Source organism: Papaver somniferum, chromosome 4, assembly GCF_003573695.1.
Source record: "Papaver somniferum cultivar HN1 chromosome 4, ASM357369v1, whole genome shotgun sequence".
In the NCBI taxonomy this organism is placed as follows: domain Eukaryota; kingdom Viridiplantae; phylum Streptophyta; class Magnoliopsida; order Ranunculales; family Papaveraceae; genus Papaver; species Papaver somniferum.
Window position 1 is genome coordinate 12,536,319 of NC_039361.1, and position 19,193 is coordinate 12,555,511.

General features: G+C 35.6%; 1 protein-coding gene across 1 annotated transcript; it reads right to left on the reverse strand.

Moving 5' to 3' along the window:
- Nucleotides 1-9,667: 9,667 nt before the first annotated feature.
- On the reverse strand, nucleotides 9,668-11,792 carry LOC113273540 (nuclear polyadenylated RNA-binding protein 3-like). The gene is made up of 3 exons (XM_026523227.1): nucleotides 11,473-11,792; nucleotides 11,170-11,261; nucleotides 9,668-10,997 (listed from the first exon to the last, which is right to left on the reverse strand). The coding sequence occupies exons 1-3, from the start codon at nucleotides 11,749-11,751 to the stop codon at nucleotides 10,730-10,732; spliced, it is 639 nt and encodes a 212-aa protein (XP_026379012.1). The 5' UTR covers nucleotides 11,752-11,792; the 3' UTR covers nucleotides 9,668-10,729.
- Between the last annotated feature and the right edge of the window lie 7,401 nt (nucleotides 11,793-19,193).

The following is a 19,193-nucleotide window of genomic DNA, read 5'->3' on the forward strand; positions in this document are numbered from 1 at the left end:
CCTCAAACTGTTGTATGAGAAAATTGGTGTTTCTCTTCAAATTCATAGTGTGAGATAGTCAAAATACCTCTTCAAAGTCTTAGTATGAGATAGTCGAAATACCTCTTCAAAGTTGTAGTTCTGTGTTGGTTAACAGACACAAAAGTTATTGATCTGTGTTGGTTAACAGACATAAGTGGTATTGATAGTGATAATGTTGTTTAACTGATTTTGAAAGAGGATGTTGATGGGAATAGAGACATGTATTGATGGTGTGAAAGATGGTGGAGATTAGTGATATAGATGGAAAACAAACACTTCTAAAAGGTTTGATAAATCCACCATGGATTTGATTTCTTCTATTTGATAAGCCGACCACAGATTTTAGTGAAGAAATTATTTTATTAAAAAGAGAATAATTTATAGATCTGATTCAATTACTTTTTGTTTTTTTTGTTCTTCTTTTGTCGCTTGCCTGAGAGTTGAAGATGAACATAAAGAGTTTGGAGATAGGGATTTGAGTGTTTGGATGCTGATATGAAAGTGGTTGTGATGGTGGTGGATGTTACAGCGGAAAAGTGAGGGGATCGAACTCTCCTGATACCAACTTAGAACATTATTTTTTGGTGAATATCTTCCACAGATGTTGTGGAGATCTTGGAGTCTTATTTATACTGATAATGGAAAACAGAATTTGTTATAGACTCTAACTGAATCAAAAGACTTAAAAAAAATTCAAAATACCAAAGACTAAACTGATCGTAAATATAGCCATACGACTCTCACTGTGTACTCGTTCAGCTGACTTAGTTACACAGCTGTATTTAGAGCTGGCAAACGGGCGGGACGGGTCTGGCTTGTGACCAACCCGCGGGTTACGGGTTAATACAAGCCTGATCTCGCGGGTTGAAATTCTTCACGGGTGGTCATTTATCCCACCCGTGCCCGTCCCGGGTAAAGCTTGCGGATTTACGGGTGCTCACGGGTTACCTGGTTTTTGTTGAGTCAACTCGCCAGAAATCGATTTCTGGGCTATTTCCTTCCACATTCAGGGCATCTAAAGTTCCTTTCCTACAAGCTACAACCTAAGTATCTAACATTCATCCAATTCATTTGGTATATCAATTCAAAAACTCAAAATTGCAAAACTAAACAAATTAGTCTTCTTAAAGAAACACAGACACAGTCACACAGATACTATCATAGTATCATACATTCATAACATCTCAACATCATCATCTTCATCATCAGCACTCATGACATCCTTGAAATGGTCTGGTTCTGGTAACTCTTGCTCTTGTACACTTGACATCCTGAAATGGATGGAGCGGCCGCAAAGAACAAGTCAAAGAGTCATTCAGAAACATGAAAATTACATAAACAGAAATTGAAAAAATACATAGACAATGACATCCAACAAAACTATTATAGTACATGCATTTTCAAGTCACCCAAAACAATAACATCTAACAAAACAAACAAATCAAACAAATCCCCTAAATCTCTGTAAAGAACATAAAAAATCTCAAGACCCACATGCCACAACAGTAAGAAATTTAATTCAGTTAAAACTGTCATTCCATGTTTCAACAAGAATTCATGTGATAAAAAAAAAAGATGGAGACACCAATAAGCAGTATTGCAGTAACATTGTAAGACTAAGAGTCTAAGAGTCTAAGACCCTGACTTAAATCAAGAATTGCATTATATGAAACAACATCTGTCTGCAATTCCATTTCAACATCTGGTCTGCAATTCCAAATAACACTTTAGTTTTGATAATGATCCCAATTCCCAATACATGATTAAATGTAACATAAGATGGTAAAAATACTAAATACTAATTGATCAACTAAAAACTTAACCAATAAACCAAAGTTACCAAACCACAAATTAGACGAAATTTGTGAATAATAAACCAAAACTAATTGATCCCAAATTCCCAATTGTTAATATTCTTAAGGATTTCAACTAAAAACTTAACTATCCACAAATTAGACAAAATTGTGAATACCCATTGATTGGCTCACAGAAATCAAATCACCAAATCAACTAAAGCCTTTAAACCAAGCAAAACTAATGAGTAATAAAAAATTAAAGGTTAAGAAAAAACCCTTTTTTGTGGTAACTGGTAAGAACTGAAACATCATGAAATTAAGAAAATTAAAGATTACCTATCTTCACAGAATCACAATCACAAGTTCACAACACAACAATACTAAGAATATTAAAGATTTGTTGGGATTCCTATGTAAAACCCTAGATTCCTAGAAGAAGAAAATAAAGAAGAAAACAAAAATTAAAATATGATTACCTGCTAGCCTTGAATCTTTAGATATTTGTCGATGATGGAAAGATATGAGATGCAGCCTCAAGACTCAGGAGACTCTCTCTGAGTCAGGGAAGAAGAAAAAAAGAGGAAGAACAACCGAAGTCGAAGAAGAATGATAGGAAAGCTTAGGGTTTCCCCGTTTTATAGGATGGAGATTTGGGTGACAGGTAACTAGATACGTGTTTCAGTTTCAGCAGGGTATAAATCTACGAGTTACGGGTCAGACCGCGGGTTTTACGGTACGGGCCGGATTAACCCGTTTCTTCACAAGCCACTAATTGTACAACCCGCGCCCGTCTTGTTTACTTACCATCCGGGACGGGTACGAGTTTTCACGGGACGGGACGGGTCAACCCGCGGGTTTTGGCTCGGATTACCAGCTCTAGCTGTATTCTTATCTCTAACAATTTTCCTAATCCTACAGCCGCCCCAGGAGCACGAGAATATCCAAAAGCAGCGCAGGGGGGTTTTAAATACTCTATTAAAGTGCCACGTGGGATCCACGTTGCTGTAATAGCTAGATTTGGTGTGGTGGCCATGACGCATCACTCTCTCCGATTTTGGCAGAGGATAAATTAGCCATGGCACAACGGTTGGAGCAAAGTACACGGATCACACTAAGCTCCAACCAAAATAATACATTTCCATCAATATTTGTGAGTCACCTTCCAATAAAACTGTGCTGAGCCGTCCTATCTATGGCTATATTTATTGATTTATACTATGTTATTACTCCCTCCGTTACTTTTTAATAGGCTTATTTGGTTTTTAGAGAAAATTAAGGAAATTAAGTGAAGTAATCATTGAAAGTGGTCCTCACGACACTTGTCAATAAAAGAAGTGAAGTGAAGTGGTCCTCATGACACTTGTCAATAAAAGAAGTGAAGTGGAATGGTCCCCCATGACACTTGTCATCAAAAGAAGTGAACTGCAAGTGGTCCCAAAAAATTAAAGTAACATTTGACTTTCCCAATTTAGAAACTCGCCTATTTTTTTGAAATTTTTATTTATAGAAACTGGCCTATTAAAAAGTAACGGAGGGAGTATCTTAAACAACAAAAAAAAGGTCAACAATTCTCAAGGATTTGCCTAAGATGTCGTCTTATTTTCTTGAAAGTGATACTTATAAGATTACGTAACGTAATATAGTACTTCAGCAGCAGTCCAATACCAGACGACCAGGCCAGTTTTGTAGCTTTTGATTCGAACATTTATTGCGATGGGCAGAACATATAGCCATAGGTCCTGGCGGACTCATTCTTTTGTTTTTGATTTTGATTAGTATTAGGCATAGTAAATCTAAAAAGGAAAATGTACAAAACAGTCCTAGTATTAGGAGCGGATTCACAAAAGTATGTTATTGTTATAAACTATTAACAAAATGATCATACTTCCGTTAAAAAGAGAGTTAAGTGGAGACTCACAGTTAAATATATTAATGAAATTACCCATGTGTCAGTCATATTTATCCTTTCATACATAATTTTAACTTTTGATATCATTATGATTTTTTGACGGTGGTGCTATTTGTAGGTGGTGGTGGTGCGCTTACATATCGTTACACCGCATTCAGGATCGTAAAATCGCATTTAGGTTCGTTACACCACATTCAGGATCGTTACACCGCATTCATCCAAAGGGTTCACCGCTTTTCCTTCGGGGTTTAATAGAGATTCTTAAGCTTTCACCACCACCACCACCCCTTCATCACCACCACTTCAACTAATTAGTTAATTAGAAAGGGCATTTTAAGGGAGGATATTATCGGAAAAGATAACACCATTCCGTAATTGGACCATCTAAAAATCGTGCGGAATGATGCATAAGATTTTATTCTGAAAGTAAAGTGTTCACCGTTCACTACACGTAGATGATTCATCACTCGCCAAAAACAAAAGCATACCGTATGGAGGCAATAATGGTCACCACTGAATTACTCAAGACCGAATTCTATCGTGTTGTTTCTTTTCGTTTTTGTCTTTAAAAGAAGAAGAAGACACGTCTTTACCGTAAAATGGTCCCTACGTGGCTATTGATGCATTTTAATAACCATACAACTGTGAGTATAGTAACATAGTGACCATAGAGTCATGTGTAAAGTAATTTGATCAAGAAAATTTGGCATTGTCTTGCCCCAAATCATAGTAAATCATAGTAGATAAATTTCCCATTGACTTTCATTTTCCTCGTCAGACTGATTTTCTTCCTTATAGTTGTGCTGGATTATTTGCAGAATTTGACTCATTCTTTACTTTATTTCATTGATTATATCAGTGATATACCAAGGCGGTGTAGCCAGAGATATAACAAACCAAAGAAGGTTTTCTGAGTCTGTTTCAAATAAAATTTTTGACATTTGCCTCTCCGTGGTTGTTCTAATTGTTAGAAGTAAAGCTCAAGTTTCAGCAATTAATGCAGTTGTTATTCCTAGCGGTTGCCAAAGTCATTATCGTTCTTGCCTGCGAGTCTCTGCAAATGAAACCTGCACCTGCAAATCCAGGGTGTCCCCATCAGCCCTATATGTCCTGATCTTTATCCAGTTCATCATAGGAGAGGACCATCCAGCTGAGATTGTTGTCGTCTTTTTTATGCCTTCTGATTGGTTGTAAGATGGCGATTCCCCTGGTAAAACAGGAGGCAAAGCTTCAATTGCCCAAGAGTATTCTTGTTGTTGCTTTAAGGACCAAGATAAAATTTCCTCTGATGTTGTTTGTTCCTGACGGTATAGTAGTTCATTTTTGGCAAGCCATAAGGTGCAGAAAAAAAACAGAATGAGGTGATAAGTGAAGTTCAACCCGGTTCTTGTAGGAGTTGGGAGATGGTTGTTTGAGGAGACAGTTGTATAACTCTGGTTTGAATTTGAGATGGTTGAGAGTCGAAAGAGAAGGTGTTCCAAGATGTATCCCCAATTGGACAATAGATTAGCAAGTGAGGCGTTGATTCTAGTTTGGAATTGCATCAGGGGCTGAGGTTTGAGTTAGTCAGATGGATGTGGTGTAGGATAAAAAAGATCGGCAGACCTTCATTGATTACTTTCCACAAGAAAAGTTGATTTTTTTTTTGGACACGGTAAGGTCCACAAGAATTTGATAACCGGGAGGGGGTTCTGATGAATTTGCAACCCCCAATATTCACTTGGCCAATACGCTCAACATAATGCGCCACTCTTGGCGCGATATTGGTCTTTGGACAAATACCTCTTACCATGCAACAGAAGCTTTGGATGAAGCTTCATACCAGGCCATGGCGCATCCTCGAGTATGCGCCATGTTAAAAATATGGGGTGTTACATTGACAGTGTCATAAGTCATACTAGGAATTAAAAAAAAAATAGGGGCTAAGTCCTCCCAAGATGTTGCTGAGTCTGAATTTCTTCCCTTATTAATTTGCCAATAAATCTGGTGTTCCATTTGCTCGTCTGCCTGAAAACTTGAAACCCAGAAAAAAAAAATTGGTCTGCAATTCTTTTCACTTCTTATAATATTAATATATATTGCCATTGTATTGAAGTAGTTTTTCCCTGAACATATTCAATGGTAGCTAAGTTGTCTCTTTCGAGAACCAGATGTGTTAAGTTTTTATTTTTGGCCGACCCATGTTGTTGGTTGTAGCAAAAGTGCAACTTCTGATTCTTCTGTTGATGATGTTCTGCAATTTCTCATTTCCGCTCCTTGGAAGGACCTTGTCTAAGAAGAACCAAGAACCACCACAATTGATTATGTAAGTGTTTATAACATGTGTTGTCCAATCCGTGTTTATCTGTAATCTCTTAGAAACTGATTTTTTAGTCCTTCTAAGGTTGTTTGGATGTCAATATGTATAATGTCTTGACATATCTATGACTAATTGTTCGGGTGTTGTGCTCTTATTTTCAGAAATTCTAAGACATCATTCTTTCCAAATGAACCAGTATTTAGTCGTTGCTATTGTCGTAGAAATTGAGTTTTGTTTTCCTTCCTTCTTTTCATCTATTCATTATATTGTTTTAAGAAAAAATTGTCAAAAATAGAGTTAGAAAAACCTACCTGTGTAGACATTTGAGGTAATCTCTATATTGTTGTTGCATAATCACACTCAAAAGAAAACTCAGGTAAACGATACCCTTTCATGGTTAAACAATTCCTTAACGGGATAAAAATGTCCACGCACACACCTAGATACCTACTATCATACCATGTTAAAAACCATGGGTTGAACCATATTGAAAAATCACCATTTGAATTTAGGGTTGCTCAAGATATGTACACTTCACAAATCCATAAAAATGTAGGGGTTGTGGGTCCATTCTAAATAATGACGCTTTTTAATCGAAAGATATCGATGAAATTCATTAGCTAAACAACGAGAAGGATGACAAGCTGCTGAAGTGTTTTCCTAATCCATCTGCTTTTTGTTGCAAATCATTCCTCGACATAATTAACAAGCATGCCTTATCCAAAACTCATTGGTCTGAACTCTGACCTGTAAGAGAGCTCTACCGTCGACGATCACAACCACTATTATTGGAACATTGGTATTATATTTTTCCACGAATACTTTTCAAAAATTAAGGATCAGGATATAGTTAAGTAGGAGCCAAGCTCAATCTCCCTTAATTATTTATAATTCCTCAAATATCTATCGAGTTTCCTAATAATGTACTAGTATTTATTTTCACATAATATCCCTTTTAAATTGATTTTTTTTTTTAACCCGACTAGTTTAAGGCTTATCCCTACCAATTACTCTAGGCCTGCCGTATTCTTCTCCCAACCTAGAGAAGGGGATATGGTGTGTCTAAATTAGTTAAAAATATGAATTTACCCTCAACACTAAAACACAACCATTTTTTTTTCTAACACTGATCTCTTGAACAAAAGCAAAAACTTAATTAATATCGATCTTTTCAACTAATCTTTGTAACATTTTAGAATTGTGTTTAAAATAAGTTTGTGAATCAAACCATTCCTCACACTAGCTAAGGAAACTAGATTATTTATATATTAACTTCTCATCAATCTAAAAAAGCTTTTTTCTTGAAATCTAACCGGCTGGTTTAGATGTTTTCAGTCCGTCGATTGTGCTTGATGTTTTTCGCTCATTAAGAACATCAAGCAGAATCAACTGATGTTCGAGAACGTGTATGTCTCACAATGCATATGATTTCATACGCATTCTAAAAATGAGTACACAACCTGGACATTAGAATCAGTTACTATGGACATTCATATCCACGAAATCCTAGTGTTCTTCGTGAATGAAGAACATGTTCACAGATTCTTAGTTGATGTTCACAGATCCTATGTGGGCATGAGGATCCACATATTCTTAGTTGATGTTCTTCAAAAAAAAATCAAAATTTTCATGTCTTAGTAATCAATTAGTATTAGTTGATTTCTCGGGTAACAAAATTAAACATCCATCAATCGATTGAATTAATATTAATTAACTGGGATAATTAGCCGTTAACAAAAATAGTCGATTGAGGGATATTTGATTTTACTTCAAAATTCTCCGATTTTGTGTTTTAGTGATTGGCCTCCAATAAATTGGATAGGCCTTAAACTAGCCAGGTTTTTTAAAATGGACTTTTATAAAATGAAATTGTGGCCTCATCCATGTCTAGAATTTAAGTGTAAAGTTGTGACAACGCTGCTTGATAAATGCTAGATTATAGTACCAGTTTGTCTTTGGTTGGTCAAAAAAAGAAAAAAAAATCACGGAAAACTTTAGCTCTATTGGTAATAACCCGAACCAGAGTGGGCACAATTACATAATTTCAAGTGATTTTTAGAAATCTAACAGATACAATTACAAACCAAACACTTAACACACATATGAGTTTTTTTCTAAAAAAAAAAAAACACAAAGAATTGGGCATTAAGGTTTAAACCTCAAAAAAATCTACTATCTGCAAGCCCAGGTATCTAAAAAAAGAAAAAAAAGAAACTCCACCCGGTTATCGATAATTTTCAAACTATGATCTTTAGTATCATCACCCAACAATTTTACCAACGTATCACAATGACATTTACAACATAAAAACGGGGAGTGCTATCCACTTCTGCTCCACTCTCCGAAGTAGGAAAAAAAAAAAGTAAATTTATAGTAAATTTGCATTTGCAATAGAAATTGCACATAAAGGTGTAAATCGGCAAGGTAGTCAGTTGCTCTAGGAAAATACAAACACATGCTCAAACGCCCAAGCCTCCTACGAGAACCACCACTACAGGTCTAGGGTGGTCCGTGTCAACTGGGTGTTCAAAGCCTTAGACAAGGACCACACACTTATCCACTTGTGAATTTTTTTATTCAAGTAAACCAGGTGTTGGGCTCTCGTTAGCTGCACTCCATAACAACTAAACAGCTTGCACCAGGGCTGAACATGGTGTCGGTTAACCGTTGGAAACCGACCGAACCAGACCAATAAGCAAGAAACCGAACCAAACCATTTAGATTTGGATTGGTTTGGTAAAAAATGTTGAAAAACCGACATTACTGGTTTGGTTTTGGTTTGACCTGAAAACCGAACCAAAAACCATTGGGGAACCGATTAATTTTTAAACTTAATTTTTACCGTCGATTTAAAAGTATTAGATTCTACCCATTAATTTAGAGGAATAGAAACCCTAAATCTAATATTTCATTATGATACTCTCCCTCTTTCTCTTTCTCCTTCTCTCAGCCGCCTCCCTTCTCCACCCCCAACTACAGCTGCTGCTACTCGACTTTTTTCTTCCCGTCTTCCTTCTTTTTTATTTGTTAATATCTAAATTAAGATATATTATATATCTTTATTTGATCTCTAGAATTAGAGTAAGCTTTAACTATTCTTGATTTTTTTTGTCTGTATATTTGTGTAAACCAATACTATCGGCAACTACGATTTTTTTATCTGTAAATTTGTGTATTTTTTTTTGGTTTGACATAATTATTGGTTAACCAAAAACCACTGCGACAAACCGAAATCAACTGGAACCATTTGGAAACCGAACCAATGGTTAATGGATTGGTTTGGTTTAGATTTTTAGAAACCACCAATATTGGTTTCGGTTTTGGTTTGGCTAGAAACCGAACCAAAACCGACCATGAACAGCCCTAGCTTGCACCAACAGAATAAATCGAACTACGAATCAGTTGGGACCCACAAACACTATCCTCTGATTTTCCTTCTCCTCCTGTCTTTAGTTATTCAAACAGAAGCCTAAACCGACTCCAACATAATCTCTAAACAGGAAAAGTCAAGGATATCTAGTCAACATATTTGAATTATTTCCTTGTTCAGCTAATTTACGAGTCAGCCTTATATAAAACTGCATTTAACTTTAAGCTCTAACAAAATTGGCAGGTCAAATTTCGTAAGCTCAAGTGCTCAACTGAGTCAGAAACTAACGAGCCAGACAAATACAAATGAAAAACGAGTCATACCAATATTTGCAGACAGAGCCAAAAACAAAAAAGATTAAAAGTAAAAATAAAATAAAAATAAAAATAAAATAAAGTAATTCATTTGTTTCCCTTTCACATCAGTACTGTAGAGAGTAGACTACACCATTGATCACAACAAACATTTGTGGTCCTGGATCTTTCTCGATACCCAACAACAAGGTCCAAAACACCCTTCACAAAATAAGTTAATTATTTACCCAATCCCATCCACGAGGAGACACGACAAGCTCATGACTCCACCACCACTACCTGAAGTTACTAATTTACTATATCGTCAAAAAAGTATCTCCCTGGACATCATCAAAAAAGTTTGAATCCCAAAAACTAAAAATCCAATCAGAACAGTGAATTGAGTGATCGAGCTTTGATGGGTTTTCGGTTTTTTGTCTTGCCATTAAGACCATTACAATCTTCATCGGTGTTATAATCATCATCAAACTCGTCATCAACGAACATGATACAACCATTATCATTATCACCATCATTATCCTCTGTGACTTTCGCTGGACTTTTTCCACCAGTAATTAGGCTTCATCAATAATAACTTGCTTTTCTTCATCTAATTTTTCTTCTGATGAATCTGGTTGTTTCTTAACTTCATCTGATGGTCTGCCTCTTTTACTCTTGCCCCATAACGGACCAAACCCAGAATAATAATAAAATTCAGATGATTTTTCCCCTGATAATCTCCCCTTGTTTGATGGTCTGTCTCTTTTGCTCTTATTTCTTTTAACCCGATTAGTAGTAGTACCATTGGTATTAGTCCTCGATCCCTTTGGTGGTCTACCTATTCTTTTCTTGGCCAGTTTTCTTTGACGATAGTGATGATCTGAATAACGTTGCATTTGAATCATATGATGTTCACACAATGGATTCCCTGTTTGTGCTTTGGATCGACAATGCCATCTTTTCCCATCAGTTTTGCAACAATACACTACTTTATTCTTCTTCTCCTCTTCATAATCATCTATATCGTAATCGGAATCGGAATCACTTTCTAGTTTCCTTTTTCTTCTCTGATTTTAACCCTAACTTCCCTTCATTGTCTACTTCAGTTTCTTCAATCTCTTCTTCTTCGGATTCAATATGATTTTCTTCGTAATCTCTTTTCCTCTTCTTATCATCATCATCATTCTTCATCACTGATTTTAGCCCTAGTTTCCCTTTATCCTCCGTCGCATATTGTTCCTCTTTCAATTCTTCTTCTTTAGTTTCTTCATCATCTTCTTCGGATTCACTATCATCATCTCCTTCAGTACTGCCCAACCAAAAATGAAAACACGAAAAACCCTAATCAACCCAATTCCTTACTTCCTCCGACAAATCTCAAACTCTATATCAGTTCAAATGAAGAACCCTACATTCTTCATTCATGAACTCAAAATAATCGTAATTGAAAACTTGAAATCAGTAAGAAATAGATGAAATACCTTATTTGATATTCTTCTGTATCAACTGATTCATCTGTAATTTTATGAACATCATCATAATCTTCTTGTTCTTTATCTTCGTTCTTCATAACCTGCAGCTCCCATATGAGCTCCAATACGATAATCAAAAAGAGAAACAAGATAGAACCCATAACTTACTTCACTTAACCAATCCAACTAATTTCCATGTTTGTAACATACCCTAACTAACCCAAAATGTTGAAACCCTTAAACCCCCATAAATGAAAATCAATTCCTTTCTTTTCTGCGAATAACATCTATAGAGAGAAATGAAAAACTAACCTTAGAAACCTCTTCATCTTTGCGGTAATAGAGAAGCTCGTCATCTGCAGTCACATCCCATACTGACATATTTAGCTCACAAGCAACAACATGTTGTTTCTGTAAAATGTTCACAGGCTCCGCCTCCTTCTCCTTTAAACCAGTTGTTGAAGTTGAAACAGTACTAGTTGCAGCAGCAGGACATGAAGAAGGGATAGAAGAAACAGATGAAGAAAGATTATTCGAAGAAGGATTAGGTGCTGAGATTTTTTTCTGGGAGATGAGTTTACGGATCCTCATCGTGTTTCACAAATTAACCTACTCGATATCTTGATTTTCACTTTCAGGGTTAACTTGTGATTTCATTTCCTTTCTTCTTCTTTATGCTTATATATATATTCGGGAAACCTTTATTGAATTACAATACTCTCCTTTGTTTTTGAATTAATTACATACCAAAATGGTCCACTTTCAAAGGGAAAGTGGTGAACTGGTGACTGAAGTAACACGTTAGCCAAACTTTGTCTGAAAGTACTGAAAATTAAAAAAAGAAAGTATAATAACAAAATGAGGAGGGTGTTTTGGTCTTTTGAGTGTGGTTAGTCCTGCTGCAGTGTTATACGGAGCCTAGTTAGCAATTCGGGATGAAGAGGTTTCTAAGATTAGTTGCAAACGTACGCGAATAAAACGGTAAAATTCTTGATACGGAAAAATTCGTGAATCATTCGCGAACTTACTAACTAGGATATGGATATCTCGGCCGTTGATCTGTAGATTAGTGTGATGTGATGTTATTTGATGAACGAGCTGTACCCACTGTAAGATTTAAGATTTATTTATTGGATCTTAGTTTTGGTCCTTTTAGGCTGAACTCTGTACAGTCGCAGGTACCTGATGTCAGTACGATATCATGATGTCACCTATTTGTAGTCAACTTTGTTTGACTGTTCAAAGACATTAGAGCATCTGGGCGAGTATAACCAAAAATTTGGGATGAGATGGTAACACAGTGGGACGGAGTAAAGATCAAATCCCAACCAAAGATCAAATTCCAGACCAAATATGGTCGCGACCAAATCCCAAATTCTAATATAGTCGGGCGTAAATTTAAAGTACGCTTGTTGCTGGGCGTAAATTTAAAGTACGCTTGTTAACGGCGGAGATTTAAATTACGCCCGATGAAATTTTAATTAAATAAAAAATAAAGAATGAGGCGGACTTTTAAAGTCCGCCTGATGAAATTTTAAAGTCCGCCTGATGAAAGTTATAAAGAATGGGGCGGACTTTTAAAGTCCGCCTGATGAAATTTACAAAAAATGGGGCGGACTTTTAAAGTCCGCCTGATGAAATTTTACAAAAAAAAAAATGGGGCGGACTTTTAAAGTCCGCCTGACGAAATTTTAATCATGTACCGTTGCGTCACAACACGGACTAAACCCAAATTTTGGTCTTTTTTTTTGATCTTTGATCTTTGGTTTTGATCGCACAACTGCAGTTGCTCTTAGAAATGGAAACTTTATCTTAGCTGCTGAAAGTCTGATTAGGAACACATGTATGAACAAGGAAAGTACTTGCAAATAAGTAGATTTCTTTTGCCTCATTGCTTAAATGAGAGAAGCATGCTTAGCTAGACACTCTGCTAGGCATATCAGGTCAGGTGTCACGTGATGGCTTGGTTACCTGGTATGATAAAAGGGTACATGCCGGGATAAAAAATAGGGGATTTTAATAAAGTGCCACACTTCCAATTTGCAGTTTAAGAAAATGCCACCGTTTTTTTCAGAGTTTATTTAATGCCACACGTTTGACCTTTTCCATCCAAAAAAACTGTTGCCATCAGTTAGTGCATAGGTGGCATTTATCCAGCTTAGTAAAAGACATATACACCCTCAAATCTGTCACAGCTCTATCTCTGCTTAAACATCTCAACTCCATTTACTCCAGCCATCACCCTGTAATCTGGCATACTCAGCTTCACCAGGACCACGACCAGCTTAACCTCCTTTCTTCATTTCCAACAATCTCTGCCTGCGAACACATCAGAACTACCACCAAACTGCAGCGGCAACAATACCAGCTGCACCATTTCATCTCATAAACATACATCTCCTCATACCATTTCCAGTGCCAATTCAATTTCATTACCAGCAAATCTGTTACTCATCTCGCTTGCAATCTCGCCATGTCCAGTTCAACAGCATCATACCCATCCGTAATCCATCACCGATTCCTCCTTGTTCTTGGGTTCACTGCACCTGCAACATCCACCAGTAAAACTCTCCAGCATCAACACTGTCATGTCACCTGTCCTAGCATTCATCTAAGTCACCAAATACCCATGGAACTCTGTAGCAACACTTCAGTTCCATGGCAATTCATCACCAACCATCGCAGTCATTTTCTCTTGCTTCATCTCAAGAGCCTACAGCAACTCCCTGCAGCTCCTGTGACATTAACCAAGCACAAACCACCTTCAATTCTGTTGCAACTACCACTGCAAAACACACCTGCAATTCCAGCTCAAACCTATCTTCAGTTCATCTATAATATCAACAGCAACATCATTTCCTCAAGTACCATCAATGGCAGTAGCAGGAGTGTCTTCTTATCCCTTGTTCTCATCAACTTCCTTTCCTTGAAGATGTTCTTCACTGAACCCTAAAATTCAATTCGATATTAATTTCATCCCCAAAATCACTCAAAACTCGAATCCGAGTTGAACTCATCTTCTATTCAACAACTTTCAGCAACATCCCTTGTACACAGGCTCAACTGGTAGAAACTGAGCTTGAAGAGGTGAAGAAAAATCCATTTAGGACTTTTATCGAACACCTAATGTGCCATTCTCATCTTGGTGTAACATTGAAATTTCTAGCGGTTCTAAACTCACTGAAACACCTGCAAATTCAATTCACAACAAACCCATAGTTCAGAAACTATTCAACAATCATAAATCTCCAAATCCAGTCCAAATTATCAACCAACAAGACCATTATCTTCACTGGTTTAATTGGTCTTCAAACTCCATCAACTGCTCAGCATTTCGAACTCATTTCAGCCTGGAAGTCGAGATATAAAATCTCTTGATAGACCCTGGAAAATACCCATTGTAGGCTCTGAAAGATGATTCACGGAAGCAACACATTTCCTCCTGTTATTCTTTTCTTTTTTTGTTTACCGGTGATAAAGACGGTGAACCCATGACTAGTATAATAGGGTTTTCAAGGGTAAATATGTAAATCACGAAAGATTCTTTTGACCGAGTCAGCGAAAAAGACCAAGTGTGTGGGTCCTGACGGAAAAACTAACGGTTGTGGCATTTAATAAACTCTGAAAAAAACGGTGGCATTTTCTTGAATCGGGATTTGCAAGTGTGGCAGTTTGTTAAAAATCCCTAAAAAATATGGTAGGAAAGTACGGAGTAATTGTACTTAATTTTTTTGGCAAACGTGGAAGCAGAGCTTCAGTTTTTCAAGTTAGGCAACCACTTGGACTACCTTACTGGAAAGGTCTAGAGGGAAGTCGTCCCTCACCTTCTTCGCCGAAAGGGATTTAGCCAATTTTTAAAATTGGTTATTTAGGTAGTAACCAATTTTTAAGGAGCATAGTATTTTATACTTTTCTTTAATCTAGGTTACTATCTGTGTGGAATTTCATAGAATTGGAGGAACTATTTACATTGTGTATGTGTTAATTAGGAACTATTAGGGTTTGCTAATTAGGAAAGTTCTGGATGTTGACATAATTTGGACATGAATATAATTCTTATCTTTATTGTCCAAAGATATTCCTTGATACTCAAGGTGATTCCAATCAGAAATATTGAGAATCTTATAATTAAGAATTTTCGAATATATGCTTTTGATTTTACAGCAAATCAAAACATATCTCTTGGAAAATTATATTAGTTAAGTGCTATAAACTAATATTAGATATTTTCTGGTGAGAGATTTCGGAATTACAGGTTGGATATTAGTTGGAAATAGGAAAACCGAAATTAGGTACTCACTGCATATCTTGCGAATACATTTGGTTTTGGAATTTCTTTGTTGTCCAAACAACCTTGGTCTATGAATAATTGAGTTTGCATTTCTTGCAAACTACCCTAAGATCCAGGAAAACTTCATTCGTGTTTTTTTCGGTGAACCGTCTATCCGGAGAGGAAAGTACCCTAATTAGGCGAAATCTCTTACGACCGCTCGTTTAAAGACTTATGTGAGATCAAGAAGCTCTACGAGTACAGTTGGTGGGAAAATAGATCATTCCATTGTTATTTTAATTTTCGATTATTAATTTGATTGACTAACGGTTGTTGAAACTTTGATTGCACCTAGTTTAATTATTCTTGAACCTTCTCTTTAGACATATGAGTCACTCAAACTAGATCAATGTATTAACAAGGTGTTTAAAACTGTTGTTAGTTCTAAAGACAACTTGTGATCATCCATTGTTAACAGACTCTGTTTTGTGCGTGATCGATCATAAGTGGATTCAAGTATGGGTTATGCAGGTTCATAAGAAGGCAATTGAAGATTTGAAGAACAAAAAGTTTCTTTTTTTATTGGTTTCCGTATCTCATGATTTGTGCACACATCTTGATTGGTTGGGATCTGACTTAGATTAAATATATCTGATCATAAAGTTGTTTATATCAGCAACTATCATTTGGTGGTATTCTTCAATATTCAAATCTGATAGTTGTGAATCCAAATCTAAGTTATTAATTTGGATTGATCTTACCCGACAAAGGAGTTTACTTGTTTAAATGGAAGATCTTTTGTCATAACTCAACGAATATTTTTTTTAAAAGATTATTGGAGTAGATACTAAACAGCTTTGTTCCTTACTGTTTGGAAGAAGATCAAAAGGAGTTGAGTGCTTAAGAATTTACATCGGTAAAGCAGTTCAAGATTGATTTTCTGTCTTGGAATTCACGTGCGTGACCGGTAGGTCATAGACGTAGGAATACTGAAGGAACTAAGTAATTAGGGGTAGATTAATTAGTCTCAACTATACGAAGTTGGAATTGTACTTTATGTAGCGGCTTAATTACGAGAGTATTCAAAACTGTACTAGGTCCCGGGTTTGGATTTGCGGTTTCCTCGTTAATTAACAAAATCTTGTGTGAGTTATTTACTTTTATTTTCCGCAATTATAACTGTCTATTATAATTATAAGTAAATACACTTGTACATTAACCCTAATCAACTGACTTTGATCATATATTCAATCGGTCTTATACCGCAACTATTGTCAAGTGAATATCAAGCTGTTGTATTTTCTCGACTTTGTCCATAAACGATCACACTTGGTCTCATTTAGCTTGAAATAAAAAGATTATGGTGTATTTGGGTAACCTCATCTTTTCAAAACGTATTCGGAGATCTCATTATAGGTAATGCTACCAAGGCGCTTTCCCATTAACCAGAAAAACACTCCAAAATTTCTTGCGACCTTCGACAGCCTAGCATCGTTCATAAAATTTCTTTCAAAAGCCCCCTTAACCTTGAATCCTAGTTCCGCCATTGGAAATTGCTATAAAGATTTCTCTTTATTAGCGATTTCACGCGAGCTCATACTCGCTCTTCTTCAGAGCAGTTCTAAAATGCACCCTCTTTTTTCTTCTTCCATTTTCCCATTTTGTTTGCGTTGGTGTCCCACGTTTTTTGTTCATTATTAGGTTTTCTTTTAACATATCTAGCACCTTAGAGCATCTCCAATCCAAGGGGTCAAGGCCTTAAAATTGCATTGCACCTAAGGTTTAAGACCTTTTCCACCAAAATTTAATCTCCAATGCAACGGTGAATGTCATAAAAAAGGATGACATGACTAAATGAGGGTAGAGGAGAAAGTCTAGATTGGGTCATAAGTCCACATCATCATTTCAGTTTTGATAATAAATAAATAATAGATAGAAGACGCAATTCAAAAAATTATAAATCTAATGTATTATGGGTGATAAATCTAAGGTACTAATCTTTGTTTCTAAAAGGAAACAAAGTTTGTTAGGTAAGACCTTGGATATTAGAGATGAACTTTTGGTGAAAAAATTTCTTAATTTTTTTTTCTTTGTGTTTTAGCGATGACCCACTAAAAGAAGGTGTTGATAAGGCCTCCACATAAAATGACCTTGACCCCAAGGATTGGAGATGTTGATAATGATTTTCTTCAATCAGTTTAATGGTTTTCGGTATGATACAGATGGGTTAGTTAATATTAATGATGCATACACCAACAAGATTAGATTTTACAATATGATCGGTTATTTTATTTTATTTTAAATATTGTACAACTTACTCCCTTTCATATAAACACATCTTTTGTCTTTTGCAGAAAAAACATCTAACCAAAGTCATCATATTTTTCAAAAAAAAAAAAAAAGTTTACTTCCCGTTTTGTAGAATATATGAAAACAGTTTGTATATAGCTTTTTATTCAATCTCTTTTCGAACTGTTGGGCAATACCTACTATAAGGGGTGTTAATGTATGTATGAAAATCCTATATATCAAGTATAATCCGAATATATATCGGATACGCGAATATCTGATATTTTATCCGAAAATGTGACTATATCAGTATTCGAAATTTACACATAATGTAATACTACATATTTTATTTACTTTTCGGACCGGGTTTTACCCGACAAAGCTAATATCCTTTTCCTTATTATAGGTTGGTCTAGATATTTAAAGATTCTTCTTTTACAACTTATTATATGGTTCAGGTGGAAATCGTTATCTCATTTCGGTTTTGATAATAAATAAATAATATATAGAAAACACAGTTCAAAGAATTAAGGAAAATAATAAATTTAATGTACCAATCTTTATTAGTATGAGTGATATTATTATTGTCATTACTGTGTATAGTTTATAAAAGGAAATAGAGAGTAAAAGAAAGAGAAGAGTTACATACTCTTCCGAGCTTATAAGATTATGTAATTTTTTGGAATCTCTTTTGTTGCCCTGTTGTTTGTTGTTAAAAGGATTACCTTTTTGGAGCAAATCTAGTTTTTTTCTTTGCATCTCTATATCTCTTGCTCTGTTTGAGCTCTAAAAAACAGAGCTTCTAAGTTCTATCCATGTAATTCTCTGTTTTATTCAAGTAATGAAGTTGTTTTGTTTTTGTTTCTTTCCTCTGGGTTTTTCTTTTTGCTTTGCTTTTTTTCTTTTTACCTTAGTTACATTTTTAGGGTTTGAAAAAGGTCATTTTAACATTTTACTTTACTTAGATTTTAGAGTTTAGATTTCATTAAACTAACTATGTATCAGAATATCCAAGATGACGCAGATAAAAACAATGTTTAAAAAGAAAAAGCCCCCCAATCAACCATGTGCACGCAACTGTTAACGGGTCCGATTCCTTCATATATCGGACTCCGCTCCCAAACCCTCTTACTATAAAACTAAACCAAAGATAGCAAACCAGTCACAGTTTCCACCAATCCAGAGCGCTGATCAAAAAGAAACGCCAAGCATTGGAAATGTTGTTAATGATGTTCATTAATCAGTTTAATGGTTTTCGGTATGATACAGATAGGTCAGTTAATATCAATTATGCATACACCAACAAGCTTAGATTTTACAATATGATCGGTCATTTTTTTTAAAATACTGTATTTACTCCCTTTTATATAAACACATTTTTTGCAAAAAAAACATCTAACCAAAGTCATTATATTTTTCAAATATTCTTTTTTACTTCCCATTTAGTAGAATATATGAAAATAGTTTGTATATA

Bases quoted from the DNA above. Each gene is read 5' to 3' on its own strand.
- LOC113273540 (XM_026523227.1), bottom strand. From the start codon at position 11,751: ATGAGGATCCGTAAACTCATCTCCCAGAAAAAAATCTCAGCACCTAAT. The intron at 11,262-11,472 runs GTTAGTTTTTCA...TGGGAGCTGCAG, and splicing joins AAGATGAAGAGGTTTCTAAG to GTTATGAAGAACGAAGATAA. The intron at 10,998-11,169 runs GTATTTCATCTA...TTGGTTGGGCAG, and splicing joins ACAGAAGAATATCAAATAAG to TACTGAAGGAGATGATGATA.